Raw genomic sequence first — 19,534 nt, forward strand, 5'->3', positions numbered from 1 at the left:
CTTTCCAAGCCATTACTAACAATTTTATTGAATAAATTTTATCAAATAGATATGTCAATATTACAATATTTGAAAGGTGTAATCATCCATAAAATATTTTAAGAGATTTTTAACTACTGAAAAGAAAGTTTGGTTTAAAATAAATGTACTTTTATGGGGCACCTGGGTGGCTCAGTTGGTTAAGCATTCAACTTTGGCTCAGGTCATGATCTCGCAGTTTGTGGGTTCAAGCCCCATGTCGGGCTCTGTGCTGACAGCTCAGAGCCTGGAGCCTGCTTCAGATTCTGTGTCTCCCTCTATCTCTGCCCCTCCCCTGCTCTCAGTCTGCCTCTCTGTCACTCAAAAATAAATAAACATTAAAATTTTTTTTTAAAGAAATGTACTTTTACATATTTGGTTTTGGTCAGAACCAAATACTTTAGACCATAGAACATTTATCTGGTGTTAATTTCTTAGCATCATTAAAAGTAAGATTAATTCTTTTCACTGGAATGTGGCTTCACTAATTCAGTGAACATATTCCAGGGCAGTATTTCTCAAAGCAAGTTCTTTTTATTTAAAAAAAAAATTTTAAGTTTATTTATTTTTGAGAGAGACAGAGAGAGAGACAGAGAGAGAGAGAGAGAGAGAGAGAGAGACAGAGCATCAGTGGGGGAGGAACAGAGAGAGGAAGAGACACAGAATCTGAAGCAGGCTCCAGGCTCTGAACTGTCAGCACAGAGCCCAACATGGGGCTCAAACTCAAGAACTGCAAGATCATGACCTGAGCCGAAGTCGGATACTTAACTGACTGAGCCACCCAGATGCCCCTCAAAGCAAGTTCTAATAATAATTGTTCTGTGAAAGAAGCGATCTATGTTCAAATAAGTTTGGAAAATGCTCAAAGTTAAATAAGTTTACTAGAAAACATCTTAGTTCTTATCACACTAATTATACTATGGATAATGTGTCACGCCCAGAGATCCAGACTATAAAACTCATTCATCCACTCAGCAGAACCCAAAATACTGCTCTATCACCCATACAATGAGACAGTCTGGTCTTGAGTATTATAAATTTCAAATTATTTCTATCATTTTCATTTTGTTCTCCAGGTAAGAATAATAAAACAAAAAAAAAATCCCCAAATCACAACATTAAATAAGTCTTCAGTTTTAGGTTTAACATAAAACCTTTATACTAACTACTGGACATCAATAAAGCATGCTGTAAAATTTACCTTAGTCACATACAAAACTTCAGGGTGGCTCTCCTCACAACTGATGTCCATTCCCAGGCACTGAACACCTTCATGATACCTTTTACACACAGTGGCAATCCATTTGGAGCTCTTCTTTTTCATCTTTGACACAGACTAATCAGACTCATTTTAAATCAACCAGGACAAACCAATAAACCTATCCCTTCCAAACTGTTAATGAGGCAGAACAAATTAGCCCTCTAAAAAATGTAGGATTAAGATACTTTTAGAAATACAAGTTCATGACTCAGCAAATACCTACTCAATCCTGGCTTCTCATGTACTGCAAATGTGCCTCCTAAAACATCAGCCCTGTAACAACACAACTGTAGAAATCTTTTGCAAAACATTTTACATTTTCTACATACAAGCACTAGGTCTAGAGATAATTATATAAAATAGTCTGCTTAATTCAATCAGAGGAGTTGAATTTATTTTCATTATAAGTAGAACACATAGGAGTTTCTTACATGTGATGGAGAAGTTTGTAAAGGTAAGTATATATTGAGAAATATATAAAAACAAAATGATATTTGAAAAGTGCGACCAAACTATGTAAGAGTCAAAAGAAACTTTCTACTACACATTTCACAATATAACAATTCAAATTTACTCTGAAAAGACTTCTAAATTTTATAGAAGTAACAAAGAAACTCTTTTTCTATGAAAAAATCACACTTTGTGAATTATATATCTACATGGAAAAGAATACAAAATAAAATACTTTAGGGACATAGACATCATAAGAGATTTGAGATTCATATTTAAAGATCCTTTTTTATTTTTTTTCTTTATTTGAGTAAGATATAAAAGCGAGGTCTGGAACTGCTATCAATCAAAGAACCACTAGTACTTTAAAACTTGCTTCCTTTAAATGGATGTTTATTTTCAATTAGCCAAACTTTTATTATGGTAAATTTTGCTTCCAAATAATGACAAAACCCCCCCTTTTTTTTTTACCATAAATATAAGACATAGGGTGAATAATTTCTGTACTTATGAACTTTATACTACTTTTATATTTCTGTTTGTGGATTTTCTTCTCCTGACAGATAACATATATGGTTCTCTGTTTTCAACTTTTAATTTAATAATTCAGAAAAAGATTTGGACATTCCAGACCTTCAAAACAAAAATAAACTTTCTTAGCAATCCCTCATGTATACTTTAATAATTATTCTGTGATATTTTTAATTGTCTGTTGTCCATTAACAAGAGAATAGTGTATTTTGTAACTTCCACTCAAGAAAACAGAATAAGCTGATGCAAACTCTCCTCACCAGGTCAGAAATATAAAATACAAGAGGAAATATTTCAAACAATGAAAGCACAAGCATGCACAGGTGTGTGCGCGCGCGCGCGCGCGCGCGTGCGCGCGCGCGCGCGCACACACACACACACACACACACACACACACACACACACAGTAAGATAGAGAATCTAAAGATAAAAACATCGGCCTCTAAGGCTGGGCTACTTTCAAAGTTACTAAAACCGAGCCACTGTAATCTGCAGATTGTATCACCATCTATATAAAAAACCAACGATATTTATAGATAAGTTATCAGTATTAATAAGAGCCATTTAGCAGCATTGTGGGATACAATGTAAATACACAAAAATCAACATTCTTAACTCCAGTGATAATCATCACATAATAGAAATTTTTAAAGATAGCAACTAATAATACAAGATCTTAAATGAGCCAATGAAAAGATATATAAAACCTATAATGAAAATTATAAAACATTCCTGAAGGGCAAAAATAGACCTAAAATTTGGAAAATATATAATGGTAATGGATGCAGAGAGAACATGATAAAAGGGTCGATTTTCCCCCCAAAGTATTCTATAAATTCAATGCAATTCTAATCAAAATCCCAGCAGATCCTTTAATGAAATGATAGAGTGTGATTTCAAAATGAAAATACTCAAGTAAAGGTCCAAGACAGCTAAGATTATTCTGGAAAATGAGAATAAAGTAAGGAAGTGGGATTTGCTTTACACTCAACAGTTATTCTAAAATAATAGTAATTAAATGTTTTTTAATGTTTATTTTTGAGAAAGAGAGAGAGAGACAGAGTGTGAGCAAGGGAGGGGCAGAGAGAGAAGGAGACAGAGAATCTGAAGCAGGCTCCAGGTTCCGAACTGTCAACACAGAGCCAGACACAGGGCTTGAACCGTGAGATCATGACCTGAGCTGAAGTCGGACACTTAACTGAGACACTCAGGCATCCTTAAAATAATAGTAATTAAAACACTGTGGTCCTGAGGCCAGGCCAGACATATACATCAATGTAACAATAGGAAGCTTAGTAGAGCTATAAGAAAACAGTAGAATTTAGAATATCATGAAGGTGACATTTCATATTCACCAAGAAAAAGAGAAAAACATGATGACTTTTCTTAGATAAAACAATAAAATTAGAACCCTGCCCTCATCAAAATAGCAATAAAAATTCAGGGAGATTCAAGACTTAAGCATAAAAAAACAAACCTTTAAATCTAACAGAAGAAAAATGGTAGGAAGAATAAAGTAGTATTTCCTAGAAAATACAACTAATGAAAAAGGCACAAACCACAGATGAAGTTGATAAATTTGAATGCATTATAATTTAAGTCTACATGGCTAAGAAAACGGAGGAGACACATTTCATCTTATTATTAGTAAAAATTCCAAACAAAATATATAAAATAGACATCAGAAGACTCTAACAGTCAAAGAGGGACTTTATAGGGACTTCAGAATTCAAGAAATGACTTAGCAGTGAGTTCCTTAGGGTTTCTTTCTTTGATTCCAATACATCCTAGCTTGGTGTGGAAGAAGGTCACAACTCAGAAAGCTTAAGAATGCAGAACTCACCCTCAAACAAAACAAAGCAAAACAGTTAAAATACTAGAGGTTTTTCTAGCCAATGTACTGAAGGGCGAAACCCTGACAAGCTAACACTTTTTGACAATACCAGCCAAACACCATTAAGGAAAAATGTGGTCCTCCCCAACCTCACCGTATGCTGATGAGACTGGCACTGAGGGGGTGGGGACATGTGTGAAAAGAGTCCTGGGTATCATTTGAGCAGTAACAGGTAACAAGATTTAAATAGAAACCAGTCTCATAACATAATACCCAAAAGGCCCAGCATACAACTGAAAACAAACAATAACCAGGAAAATCTCAACCCAAATGAGAAAAGACATGAAACAGATGCCAAGCCTGAGATTACCAACATGTTGGAATTATCTGATAAGATTTTAAAGAAACTATCATAAAAATCTTTCAAGGAGCAGTTTCAAACACACTTGAAATAAATTAAAAAAAAAAAAGTCTCAGCAAAGAAAAACTAAATAGGAAGTTTAGAAATGAAAACTGACAACACCCTAAATTAAGTCACTGGAAGCAAGCATGTAGTCAATAGATGAAAGAATCCATGAACTCAAAGATGGATCAAGAGAATTTATCAAATCTGAGCAACAGAGAGAAAATAGATTGGAAAAAAAAAAAAAAAAAAAAAAAAAAGAACAGATCTCAGTGTCCTGTGGGACTATAACAAAAGATCTAACATTCTTGCCCATGGAGTCCCAGGATAGGAGAAAAGAACAAGGGACTCAAGAAATACAAGTTCAAAGTTTCCCAAATGTGACAAACCTGCAGACTCAAGAAGGTAAAGAAACACTAAACAGAATAAACCCCAAACATCTACAACTAGACATGTCATAATCAAATTTCTGGAAACTAGAGACAAAGACAGAATATTAAAAGACTGAGAGAAACATTTTACCTATAGAGGAAGATCAATTTGAGTAACAGTGGATATTTCTTCAGAAACCATGGAGACCAGAAAAAAGTGGGGCATTTTTCAAGTGTGAAAGGAAAGAACTGACAACCTACAAGTTTATATCCAGAAAAAATATCCTTCAAGAATGGAGATGAAATAAAGACACCCTCAGATTTTATACAGAAGGGAGCAATAAATTAAACATGTAACACACAAATATCCAGATAAAATGGAAACCTAGCATATGTAATTTCAAACCCATTTTTTCAACTCCCCTTTGTTCCCACCCTCTACTCCCACGTATATACATATTCTCGGTAAAATAAAAACCCTCCTCAGAGAAGAATAAATCAGGGCAGCGTGCGTGATACGAGCACATGCATATGCATGCACACCACACACAGCCTCCCAACCAAGGTTACCGGAGCTCTAATAACAGAATATAACAGAAATTCAGGGTTTCCTTTGCTGTTGCCTACACCTAAAAGATTTTAACAGAGTCTCTCTCCATCCCCAGCCAAAAGAGAAACAAAAACAAAACCTAAAACAGCTCATCTTGACTCCAAAAGTTGCACAGATAAACTCACCCCAGCCTAAGGATGAGCAAACAAATATACAAGAAATAGGAGAACAATTTCAGAATTCAGGGCACATGCCTTGCTTTAATATAGAGTTACTACCAGGACAGGAGAAATCTTTTCTGAAGTTTCTGACCAGTATTTTCACTAAGTAAGGTTCAAAGGAACACTGCATCTATGGTATTAGAGAGGGATGCAGAAAAGATAACCTGAGATGAGGAAGGACAGGGGTAAGGAAAAGTACAATTGCTCAATGGAACTATTAAAAACAACAGTGAACACTGTGCAACAGTAACTCTTCACAAATGATCCAGTTAGGGGGAGAAATCTGAAAGTAATCAGAATGAAGAACAATAGAAAATAAGGTTGGGAAAGAAAAATGGGGTTTTCACTGATGACAAATTTACTGAGTTCTTTAAAGTTGTACAAAGTGGCTTTTCAGTTGAAGACCATCTGGTCTTCAACAACATATTTGTTGTCTACGTAGGCTGTTTCTCATGACAATAAATCTTAGAATTATACAATCCTGTCTTGTAGAAAGAAATTTTACATTCAAGCCTCAATAAAATCATAACTGCTACTAGACCTGACAGTCCCTAGTGAACCACAAAAGAAATCACATCTCGTATTATACTTAATTTATACAAGATTCTTAACAAGCTAGGTAGTTGGATTTAATTCAATAAGCAATAAAGAACCAATGAAAGTTTATGAACAAGGGAATAATATGTCAGAATAGTATGACAAAGAATTTACAAATGAGACTAATTTGCTGTCCCATATTATAAAAATAAAGACCAACAATACTGAAAATATTTTTTAAATGACAGGGGAATTTCAAGATTATATTTAATTATATTAATTATTGGGAAACTTATTTACCAAAAACAAAAAAAAAACAAAAAAAACTAGAAGGGGAATCATTAAAAGCTATGAAAAATGACAAAAGTGAAAAGGTGGGAAAGCAAAAAATTAAAACTTCAAAATTAAAAATTGAGTATGTCTGTACCCCTACATGCCCTGCAATATTCCCGCTTTGCTCTCTCTGCAGCCCAATCTCAAAGGCACTGATAACAGCACTGTCTACTGATCTTTGAGAATCTGTGAGAATACATAGTAGGACAAGGTAAAGAGGTTAGTATACTAACCTCTAGGGTTAGAGTAAAGAAACTATACAGTTTCAGATCTACAAAATTAGCATCACTAATAGTAGGGCTATATTTATCATGGAGGAAAATAAAGAACAAACACAAGTGATTCAATTTATAGACTATTACTGAGGGCAAGCACATGGTCCCTGCCCTTACGGAATTAACGAATACTGACCAAAGACACAAAGCAGGTCTAGGGAAGTTCAGAAATAAGCAAATGGGGGGTGTGTGTCATAAATCTTTTGAAACTATAATATATAAATCTAAGTAGATTTGAATTTTACTTTATCTGTAAAGTGGAGACACTAGTCAATAAGGTTCTTGTAATGACTAACCAAGGATACACATACTTAGCATAGTGACTGACTCATAATTTGAATGCAAATGTTAACTCCCTTGTCTTTCCATAAGTGTTCTTTCATTGGCATTAGTAACACAGGTAGATACAGTGCAAGAGCAATTGCAATTTTGAGAGTGGGCCAGATTTCTAAGATCACACCAGATCCAAAACCATCGATTTTATGGAATAGATCTTATTTTATGAATATAAATGAATGGTGATATAGGATTCAGACAAGAGAAAATAAAGTACTCATGGGGTTTGAACTGGGCTTTGAAGAATGGATAGGATTTGGATAACTGTCAATGAATTAAAAAAGACATTATGAAAAAGAGAAAATGCATGAGGAAATAGAATTGTTTACTTGAGAAAATGTTACTTGAGCAATGCTCTTTAGAAAAAGTAAAAATGGTCTGGTTAGAGTGTATATAGGAAAGCAGTTGGGACGTAAGGTTGAAAAGCAGGCTGGATGTAGATTATGAAGAGAATCCACTATCTTATGTAAGTAGTAGTTCTCAAAATGATTTGGCTTTGGAACCTCTTTGTACTCTTAAAATTACTGAGAGCCCAAAGAGCTTTTGTATTTGTGGGCTTTCTTTCTTTCTTTCTTTCTTTCTTTCTTTCTTTCTTCTTTCTTTCTTTCTTTCTTTCTTTCTTTCTGTCTGTCTTTCTGTCTTTGTCTTTCTGTCTTTCTGTCTTTCTGTCTGTCTTTCTATCTCAATTTCTTATACTAGAAAGTGCTGGATGGGTGTTCAGTGAGGGGATGTACTAAATGGGTTATGGACATTAAGGACAGCACTTGTTGGGATGAGCAGTGGGTATAATATCTAAGTGATATATCACTAAATTCTACTCCTGAAACTATTACTACGCTATATGTTAACTAGCTTGGAGTTAAATAAAATTTTAAAAATTTTTAAAAATTTAAAAAAAGAATAGAAAGCATTCATTCCATAAGCCATCAATGATGACAACATCACACCTTATGCAGACTCTGGAAAACTCCACGATATATGTGTGAGAGAAGGAGAGTGAAAGAAAATAATATCATCATGTTATCCTAAAAATAGGTTTTAACTTTGCCAACCCTGGAGAGAATCTTAGGAAATATAACATCCCTGTACCGCATTTTGAGAGTTCCTGCTGTAGTGTAATGAGAATGACCAAATCAATGCAGAGTTTAAAACAAAACAAAACAAAACAAAAGGCTGTTAATGGTGTGCAGAAAGACCAAAGCAGAATTACACAGAGGAAGAGCCGTGGTTTTGGCACAACAGTGACTTAAGATTGCCAAAGCTGAACTTACCATTTGCAGAAAATTTCTTAAGGCTAGACTTGCAAGCAATAAAAGAGGAATAAACTGACTTGGTTTCTTCCCTAAAATTGTATCCATCGGGATACAAAACTCATTTCTTTAGGTAAGACATACATCATATGTATGATCTCAGATACTCTAGAATGGTTCAAATTTCAGAAAATTTTAATGGAGGCAATTTTTTAAAAGTCAAATTTTGAGTTAATCTATATGCCTTACAAGACAATATGAAAGTAAAAATCACATACTAAAAAAATAAGTCTATGTGTCCTGATGTGTAGTTTTGAGATATGACCTCTGTAATTGTATGTTAAGGTAACTCTGGGAGCTAACTTGGAATGTATAATATGTAACACACCTTCTATAAGTACATGAGCATACTTTCAGAATCAGATGTGTCCATAAGTTTGAAGTCTGCACTGTGTTATACAAATCTGTCAACTTCTTTCCATTATATACACTTAAAAATTTAAGCATGATTTAGTTCATTATGCTAAGAGAACCAAAATTTGTTCAAGTGACTACAGTTGACCCCTGAATGACATGGGTTTGAACTGTGCAAGTCCCCTTATATGCAGATTTCTTTTGATAAATATAATATAGTACTATAAATGTATTTTCTCTTCCTTACAATTTTCTTAATAACATTATGTCTCCTCTAGCTTACTTTATTGTAAGAATAGATAGTATATAATACATATAACATATAAACATATGTGTTAATAGACTGTTTATGTTATTGGAAAGGCTTCTGGTCAACAATAGTTAAGTTTCTGGAAAGTCAAAACTATACATGGGTTTTTAACTATGGTGAGGAGGGGGATGAGCACCTCTAAACCCCCACATTGTCCAAGGGTCAACTGTATATGTAAAAATATAATTGTTACTCCTGTTTTCAGGTAACAGTTCTCTAGATTCTTTAACAAAATAAAATTTAAAATGTTTCAAGGAGGGGCGCCTGGGTGGCTCAGTCAGTTAAGTATACAACTTCGGCTCAGGTCATGATCTCACCACTTGTGAGTTCAAGCCCTGCGTTGAGTTCTGTGCTAACAGCTCAGAGCCTGGAACCTGCTTCGGATTGTGTCTCCCTCTCTCTCTGCCCCTCCCCTGCTTATGCTCTCTCTCTCTCTCAAAAATAAAGTTAAAAAAAAATTTTTTTTAATGTTTCAAGGAAAAGGCGGGGTGGTATCTCAACACTCAAATTTCATAGGAAATGTTAGAAATTTACAGAAAAATCCTTTAATTAAAACCTCATTTTAAGGGGGTGCCTGGGTGGCTCAGTCAGTTAAGTGTCCAACTACAGCTTTAGCTAATGATCTCGCTGTTCCCGAGTTCGAGTCCCGTGTGGGGCTCTGTGCTGACAGCTCAGAGCTGGGAGCCTGTTTCAGATTCTGTGTCTCCCTCTCTCTCTATTCCCCTTCCCCACTTGAGCGCTCTCTCTCTCTCTCTCTCTCTCAAAAATAAACATTAAAAATTTTTTTAAATAAAAATAAAAATGCATTTTATGAAATGATTAGAATGTCTCCACTCATGTGATGATTAAAATAATGACAATAAAAGGCATTTTGCATAAAATATGTTGAATATATTTTTAAGAAAAATTCATTTGGAATAACAAGATTCTAAAAAATGTTATAAGGAAAAAATGTATGGGTTTTGGATAAATTGTTTTTTTTTTAATGTTTATTTTTGAGAGAGAGAGAGAGAGAGAGAGAGAGACAGAGTACAAGTGGGGGAGGGTCAGAGAATCACAGAATCCAAAGCAGGCTCCAGGCTCTGAGCTGTCAGCACAGAGCCCCACGAAGGGCTCCCACTCACAGACCAAGAGACCGTGACCTGAGCCAAAGTTGGATGCTCAACCGACTAAGCCTTGTGGTGCCAGGTGTCACTTGGATAAACTTTTAAAAGAACAGTTAGATTTTTAACATATGCTTCCCACCTTCACTGCTAGGAGAAGACAATTAGTATGTTTGAAATACTAATAAACTCAATAACAAAAATATTAGGAAATTGAAATCTATTACCAATAATGTTAGATGAACAAACAAGTGGCAGGAATTTCTGCAGATAATCATAAAATACTGTATACAATTTAAAAAAAACTGTTTAAGACACAGGGCAGCATCAGAAAGTGGTAAAAAACAGAGAAATGTAGTATCAATTGAAAGGGATTAAGAATTACCAGTTTGCAAACTACTGACCCAAGAGTATGATCACAGACCCACTGCTACAGCTGCAAAAAGAGGAGGTGGGAAAAACCACAGCCTCACTGGCTGAAGGTGCCAGATATCAGAGTTCAGAGGTGGGATTCAGAGTTGAGAGAGCAGCTTGAAAATCAGTGTGAAAAGCCCAATAACATGGGAACCTTCCAAATGCCGGAATAAAAGCTAGTAATACTTTTATGGGAGAAAACCCAGGAGTCCCATGTAAAAAAGCAGGCCAACACCAGAACAAAACCTACTCTAAAAAGACATAACCACCCAGAACAAAATCTGTAAGTTTGATGCTTTTCCTACATGAGTGAATTTCCCAACCATGCACAGCTCTAGTGGCTGAAAGCAATAACTAGAGTAGCTTAAAGTGTCCGTTGATAGAGTTCAGGACATGCTGATCCAAAGAATCACTATAGGAAAGAACACTATCATTAATAAAAGAGACTCATATCCCTTCAAGGCAATGGGATAAAACGTACGTCAAAAATTACCATATTGATTTTAGCCAGAGTAATTAATGAAGACCCCACATATTAGTCTGGTCTTTAAAACCTAACCATGTATCACAGTTATGCAATATAAGCCAAAACTTACAATGACAGAATAATAAAATTATTCGTTTGTTTACTATTCAGCTGTTACCACTGACAAAATATTTAAAAATAATGTATTTTTTATAATAAAAACACATAATTCTTTTACATTATTTTAGAATTAGAATTTACCCAACAAAAGACCTAAATTAACTGTCGTAGAAGTACACTATACATTTTAAAATTAATTCTGAAGCTGAAAATGTGAAAGAAAAGAAAGGTCAAGCTCCTAAGGTCCCATTACCTGAACTCACAAATATGTGATCAAAATTCAAATAATGTGTGCTTTACTGTCGACCATTTTCAGCAGTTAAAAATCTATTCATGTTATCAAAATAAGTAAATCTGAGATTATAGTATAATGTAAAAGGGCAAAGAAAAAGTTTTATAGATCCTAAATATAAAAACTATGTTGTAGCTCCACTGACTTTTTCCTTCTGCCACCTCTTTTTGAAACACAAAACCATTTGTTAAATTAGAGATTTTTTAAAAACTGTGACAGATGCTAAACATTAATACACTCCCCTCTATTATTTCACAAAATAAAAAGGATATTAAAAATAATGAGTGCTAAATCCTGATTACTGCCTTTTATCTACTACAACTGAAATATGTGTCTGATCTTCACTAATAAATCTTTAAAGTCCAAAAGTATTTTTTTCTTGGCTGTTTTAATAATGCTGTAATGAACACAGGATCTTTGAGATGCTAATTTCATTTCTGTTGGATATACACCCAGAAGCAGAATTGTTGGATCATAAGGTAGTTCTACCTTCAATTTTATGAAGAGCCTCATGCTGTTTTCCAGGGCTGCACCAATTTACATTCCAACCAACAGTGCACATAAGTTCCCTTTTCTCCATATACTTGTTGGCACTTCTTATCTTGCCTTTTTGATAGTAGGCATTCTAACAAGTGTGAGATGATATCTCAGTTTTGATTTGCATTTCCTTGATGACTGGTGATGCTGAGCATCTCTGCATATACCTACTGTCCATCTGCATGTATCCTTTGGAAAATGTCTATCTGCTTCCTCTAACCACTTTTGTTTTTTCTAGTTTCACTGAGAAATAAGTAACATATATCACTGTATGAGTTTAAGGTATATAGCATGATGATTTGACCTACATATACTGTGAAATGATTATTATGGTAGGTTTAGTTAACATCCATCATACATTTAAAAAGTTACCAATAAAATGAAAAAGAAATAAAAAGAAAAAAAAATTCTCCTTATGATGAGAACTCTTAGGATATCCTCTCTTAAGAACTTTGGCTATATAACATGTAGCAGGGTTAGCTATAGTCATCATGTTTTACATTGTATCCCTAGTACTTATCTCATAACTGGAAGTTTATACCTTTTGACCACCTTTCTCCAATCCCCATCCTCCAACCCCTGACTTTAAATTCTAATAGTATTAATTACATATCAGGTATAATGTTTAAAAAATACATATTTAACAACCAGTAAGGACAGGTAATTTGTCCTGAGACACTGGCAAGGATGCCAGGCTAATAGGCCAGTGTATTCCCTAGTGCCCACTCCAGATCATCCTTGAGGCTGAACTATCCCATTAATATTTGGTTATCCATTATTGGATTTTTCCAGAGCATAATGAACATTACCTTAGTTGATGTTGCATCAATTAATGATAATCTTGTTGTAGCTCTAATATAGTTTTTGCCTATTCAGTCATAGTATAGGATCCTTGAAAGCAGGAAGGGTATCTTCAATATCTTTGCTGTCACGCACTTCACCTAATATAGTGCTATATACAGTGCGTGATTTAGTAACTTTCTATCTGATGAAATAAAGAACGACTAAAAACTTTTATTTTTTGTTAAGCAATCCTTATACAATAGTTTAGAATACTAGTGGGGTCATTTAAGAATCTATATATTTTCCTGCTCTTAAAACTGAAGTCTGGTCTTATCCACATTCTCATTCTCTACTGTTTAAAAAAAACATTTAGTGTTAATGGACTTAAAATTTACACCAGACATCTAACAATAGTCAAGATACAGCAAGAATCATAGAGTTAGAAGGGATAAAACAGGACAGTGCACCAGCAAAAACCTCTTTTGTGGAGGTAAGATGTAATTACAGACAAAAGAAGTTCATTTCATTAGGTTTATATTTTATAGCTACTTAGGTATAGTTGTTTAACAATTTTCACTATTACCTGAAAAATAATGGTATTAAAAAAGTCTAAGTACACAACATACCTGAGTTCGTAAAATTTCATTTTTTGACAACTGCATATCCCCAGTCAATTCTTTCACAACGATGCCCAGTGGCTCTAGACGTTTGCTGAAGTAATTTGTCATTTCAGCTGCCAAGGCTTTCATTGGAGCAACATATACAATCTGTGCCAAGGAAAACACTACCTTGATAAATGAGCAAAACCTAGAAGGTCATTTGTTTCACAGCAGTCCATGTAAGTCACAATTTATTGTGAAATATAATTGTAGCCACTAGGAGTAAAACATCTTAATAGTGATATCTGAAAAGTACTTCTCCTTCTTGGATAAGTGTGCAGCTATTTAAAGGACAATGAAATTTTTGTATATAGTCTCATCCCTCTGAAAATTGGTTTTGCTTCAAAGCTAAATGTATTTTCACAGCTTTTCACAGGGGTAATAGGATTTTCCTAACACAAACTGGGAATGCTTTCACAGTAATAGAGAAATTCAAGCAGCAATCTTTACATGACATCATGAATATATCCTTTTACTCTAGATTTCATGTAACATGAACAACTACAAATGATTTTAATTTTACAATTTAAAAAGTTATGGTCTAACCTGTTAATTTCCTACCTTAAATTCATTCTTTTTGATAACACCTTGTTGAAAATGTTGGCGAATTTCATGCAGAACTGTAAGCATTGCAATGTTGGTCTTTCCAGCCCCAGTAGGGGCACAAATCAGCATGTTCTCATTGGTGTTGTAGGCAGTCTCAAACACAATTGACTGGATTCTATTGAGTCTCCTCATTCCTTTAAAAGCCAGCTGCCCAATCTAGAGAGAGAGAGAGAGAGAGAGAGAGAGAGAGAGAGAGAGAGAGAGAGAAAGAAGGAAAGAAATAAATGACTCATAATAAATGATACTAATGTGAAGGACTCATACCAAATATTAAATGTAAACACTTAACTTCCTTTGATTAAAAAAATGACTAATTTCAATATGTCCTATATTTAAACCAAAGTATGTACATTTGAGAACTCACAACTACTGTATAATTCTAATGCATTTGGGAATTACATATTCACTGAATTAGAAAAATATGATAATGACACTATACCTATATTTTTGTACACAATCTTAAGTACAAAATAAAAACAAAATGAAACAGGTATTTTTTTGAGTTGTGATGATATTCTAGTTTAGTTAGATTAAAGATGACTAATGGAAGTCCAAACAAGAAACTTCTTGGGTATATAAATCAATAGGAAACTCTGTTTCAATATGTTATGGATTTAAAAATACTTTTTTTTAAACAGCAGCCATAAGAGTAGGAACAATAGCTGTAGATTACATTTATTCAGAACTTATACTGTGATATATATGTATTTGTGAGCATTTTGATACATTTACTCAATTCTCAAAACAATTTTATGGTATAGGTTCTTTTATTATGTGCCTTTAATAAAGAAGAAAATGAAGACAGAGTGGTTAAATAATTTTTCCTAAAGTCTCCCATATGAAAAGTCTTTAGAAATGAAAACTACAATGTCTGAAGGCAAACAAAAAACTGGACAGGATTAATGGCAGGAAACTGGAATGGCTATAGTAATATCACAAAAAATAAATTTCAAACCCAAGAATAATTACCAGGAATAAAGGCAGTCATTTCACAATGAAAAGGAGAATAATTAATTATAGTCATAAAGGCTAATATACCTAATAACAGATCTTCAAAATACAGCAAATGACTTCAGCATCCTTCCCAACAGCTGACAGGACAAGTAGGCATGAAAATCAACAAGGTTATAGTAGACATGAACAGCACTATTAACCAATTTGACCTGACAGGTCAGGTATTCATCTAACAATAGAATACAAAATCTTATCAAGTGTTCATAAAATATTAAAAAATACAGTATATTCTAGACCATAAAACATGTTTCAACAAAAGGAAAAGTAATAAAGACAAAACATGTCCTCTGATCACAATGGAATGAAATTAGAAATCTTTAACAGAAATATCCTTAGGAAATATCCAAATATTTGAAATTAAATAACACACTTCCTAAATAACCCATGGATGAAAGAAGAAATCAAAAGGAATTTGGTAAGTATTGTCAACCGAAGGAAAAAGAAAGCTCGACATATCAGAATTTGTGGATGCTGCTAAAAGTAATACTTAGGGAGAAATATATAGACTAACCACCTATATGAAAAAAGAATGGTTTTAAATGAACAACTACATCTTCCAGAATAAAAGAGAAAATTAAGACTGAACTAAGCAGGATAAAGGAAATAGTTAGGATCAAAGTGGATATCAAAGAAATGGAAAACAAAAAAAGCACATTCTTTGAGAAGATCAATAAAACTGATTAATCTAGATTCATCAGGGAAAAAAAGAGAAGACAGACATTACTTGTGCCAAGAATGAGATTGATGGCATCACTACAGATGCTACAGATAATTTAAGAATGGGGAAATTTTAATAAATAACTTTATGCCACTACAGTTGACAACACAGATGAAATGGACAACTTTCTTAAATGACACAGGTAACCAAAGTTCACTCAAGAATAAATGTACAACTTTAATAACCCTGTATCTATTAAATAAATTAGCAGGCTGAGATTAAAATCCTTCCCAAAAAGAAAACTCCTGGCCCAGTTAGCATCATTGATAAATTCTACCTAACATTTAAGGAGGAAATAATACCAATTCTACATGTGGTTTTAGACTATTCAGAATAACTACAAAGGAGAAAATACTTCCCAAATCATTCTATGTGGCAAACATTTCCCTGATATCAAAATAAGACAAAAAAATTATAGAATAATACTCTTCATGAACACAGAGAGAAAATATAAACAAAACTTACATAATTCTACAACATAATAATAATATTACCAAGTGGAGATTATCACAAAAATGCAGGGATAATTTAACACTGAAAACTCAGTATGATTCACCATAGAAATAAGCTATAACAGAAAAACCACATGATCATTTCAATAAATGAAGGGGAAGAATCTGACAAAATCCCATATCCATTCCTGATTAAAAACAAGTCAAATCAAATCAAAACAAAACACTTTCAGCAAACTAGAAATAGAAGGGAATTCTTCAATCTGATAAAGGGGATATACAAAAATGCTACAGTTCATACTATTCTTAATGGTGAAACACTAAATGCTTTCCCCTAAAATTAGGAACACAACAGGGATGTTGCACTCAGCAGTTAATATTATACTGGAGGTTCTGGTCAGTGCAATCCAGCATTTTTTTTTCTTTCTTTTTTTTTTTTTTTTTTAGAAATAAAGGCATTTACACAGGAAAGAAGAAAAACTGTCTTCATTTAGAGATGGCATGACTTTCTATGCAAAAAATCTGATGGAATCTACAAAATATCATCTAACACTATATGTGATTTAAGAAGTTTGTGGGATATAAGTTCAACATTTTTAAAAAAAGTTATATTTCTATATACTAGCAGTGAGAATCTGAAATTAAGGAAAAATTTAAAAATCAATTACAATAGTATCAAATTATGCAAATCTTAAGGGATGAGAAACATATATATTGAAAACTACATAATTTTGCTAAGAGAAATAAAAGAAAATCCTTTAAAAGATGCCAATTCTTCCCAAGTTTATCTATAAATCCAGTGCAATTCCAATCAACATCTCAACTGATTTCAACTGGTTTTAAGGATTATTAAAAAACTAGAGAAATCAAGTCAGCATTGTATTAGCATAAAGATAAATAGATCAAGACACAAAACAAGGAATCCACAAATAAACCCTCATATATACCAACAACGGATATTTGACAAAGGCTCAAAGGCAATACAGATGACGAAGGATAGTATTATTCAATAAATGATGCTGGAACAAATGGATATGTATATATAAAAAACAAACAAACAAACAAAAAACAAAAAAAAACAAAAAAAAACCCTTGAATCCATATCTCCCACCATACAAAAATTAATTCAAAAGTAGATCATAGATCTAAATGTAAAACTTAAAACTATAAAACTTGTAGAAAAAAATGGAAGAGAACATTTTTGTGGTCTTGAGTTAGACCAAAATGTCTTAAATATACCATAATGTGTAAACAAAGAATTGATAAACTGAACTTAAGCCAAATGAAAAACCTGTAATCTTCAATTGTTGTTAAGAAAATGAAAGAAGACAGCATGGAAGAAAATCTTTGCAAAGTATACATCTGACAAAAGACTTATGTCCAGGATATATAAAGGATTCTCAGAACACAACAATAAGAAATCAAACAATCCAATTTTTTAAATGGGCACAATTAAACAGTGAATTCACCAAAGAAAGTATCTGGATGGCACACAAAAAGATGCTCAATATTATTAGTCATTAGGGAAATGAAAGTTAAAATCACAGTGAGATAACACTACACATCTATTAAAATAGCTACAATTTTAAGAAGTGCCCACTCCAAGTGTTGATGAGGATGTGGAGGAACTGATACTCATAATTCTGCTGGTAGGTATCTAAAACAGTACAAAGACTTTGCAAACAATTTGACAATTTTTTAAAAGTCAAACATAAAATTAAACATATGATCAGGCCATATCACTTCCAGGTTCTACCAAGAGAAAAAAAAAATATGTACATACAAAAACTTGTACTTATACGCAATGGTCATAGAAGCTTTATTTGAATAGCCTAAATCCAGAAACAACTCAAATCTCCATCAACAGATGAATGAAGATAATGTGGCATATTTATACAGTGGGATACTACCCAACAATAAAATGGAAAAAATTACTGAGATGTAACAAAATAAATGAATCTCAAAATGACTGTTGAATGAAAGAAGCCAGGCAAAAAAAGAATATACACCGCATGGTTACATTTATATAAACATCTAGAAAATCTAATCTAATCTATAGTGACAGCAGATTAGTTGAGGCTGTGCCTCATCCTAAATGTGTGATTTAATCATATCAGATAATCTCAGACCCTCAGTTTCCCTACTTTTGCAAAGGAGATTAATATTTACTGCATGAAGTAGTTCTGAATATGAACGTGTTGGTATAATAAGCACCAATAATGTTTCTGCAACTTAAATTTTAACACTGGCCTGGTTTGCTCTTTTTTGCAAGAGAGCTTCACAGATGAAACAATGAAACTAGCCTAATTTCTCCCTGGCAGCAAAATATGTCTTATTTTAGCATACAATGCAAGAGCTACTATTCAGATGATCAATTAGTCATCAACCAATGAAAAAATAAAACATTTCTAAGCAAAAATAAATAAAATAAATAAAATACTGTTGTATACATACAATTACTATCAACAGAACATCCTGGCAAGAAACAGTAAGCTTAAAAAACAAAAACCCTCCAAAAATTTACAAATTACTTAAAACAGTGCATGTTCTGCTCCCTCCCCCGAAGTTTTTTTTTTTTTTTTTCCACTTTGAATTTAGGAACTTGAATAAACAAATTTAATCAATAAACGTTGGTTTATTGATTAACTTAACAGTATTAAAAAACATCACTGGAGAACTCAGTACATTTCAAACTGTCTCTGTGGACTAGTGGAACATGAGATAATTAAGTTAAAGTTCATTATGCACAAGGGATTTCTTGTATTTCAATGATACATAAATTATATACACAAATATCTTAAAAGTTTAAAGCAGAAGAAAAGTGTGGTTTTATCAAAACTCTACTCAAATTTAGAATTGTGTACTAATAATTTTCATTATTTTATTTATACTTCACATACTAATGTCTAATTAAATGGCTCTAACAACCACTGCTTCCAAATATTTGCTATTCTTCTAACTTAAAAGAAACATGTATTGATTTTATATATTAATGATGCATAAAGCTAAAACTGCAATTAAGCAGCATGTTAGTATTTGCTTTTAAACAGAAAACTGAGTGTCTCATGGCTCATTTATGATAAGGCTTTATGTTCAGTATTCTCCCTTTTAATTAACAAATAAACAGTATTCTCCCTTTTAATTAGTAGAAGCATTTTCAAAACATATCATAATCAGCAGATCAAAAAATATTTTAAATATTACAAGCTTTGGGTCACCTGGGTGGCTCAGTCAGTTAAATGTCAGACTCTTCTTGGCTTTGGTTCAGGTCATGAT

At 33.2% G+C, this 19,534-nt stretch overlaps 1 protein-coding gene across 4 annotated transcripts in view; it reads right to left on the bottom strand.

The window, feature by feature from the left end:
• ASCC3 (activating signal cointegrator 1 complex subunit 3) overlaps positions 1-19,534 on the bottom strand; it is a 361,492-nt gene that overhangs the window by 249,631 nt on the left and 92,327 nt on the right. For all 4 annotated transcript variants that reach the window (XM_019831019.3, XM_011282448.4, XM_019831018.3 and 1 more), the window contains exons 9-10: positions 14,030-14,230; positions 13,436-13,576 (exon numbers count right to left, since the gene is read on the bottom strand). In XM_019831019.3, coding sequence (XP_019686578.2) covers positions 13,436-13,576; positions 14,030-14,230 — 342 coding nt within the window. The remainder of the gene's footprint in view (positions 1-13,435; positions 13,577-14,029; positions 14,231-19,534) is intronic.

Source organism: Felis catus, chromosome B2 (assembly GCF_018350175.1).
Source record: "Felis catus isolate Fca126 chromosome B2, F.catus_Fca126_mat1.0, whole genome shotgun sequence".
Classification (NCBI taxonomy): Eukaryota; Metazoa; Chordata; class Mammalia; order Carnivora; family Felidae; genus Felis; species Felis catus.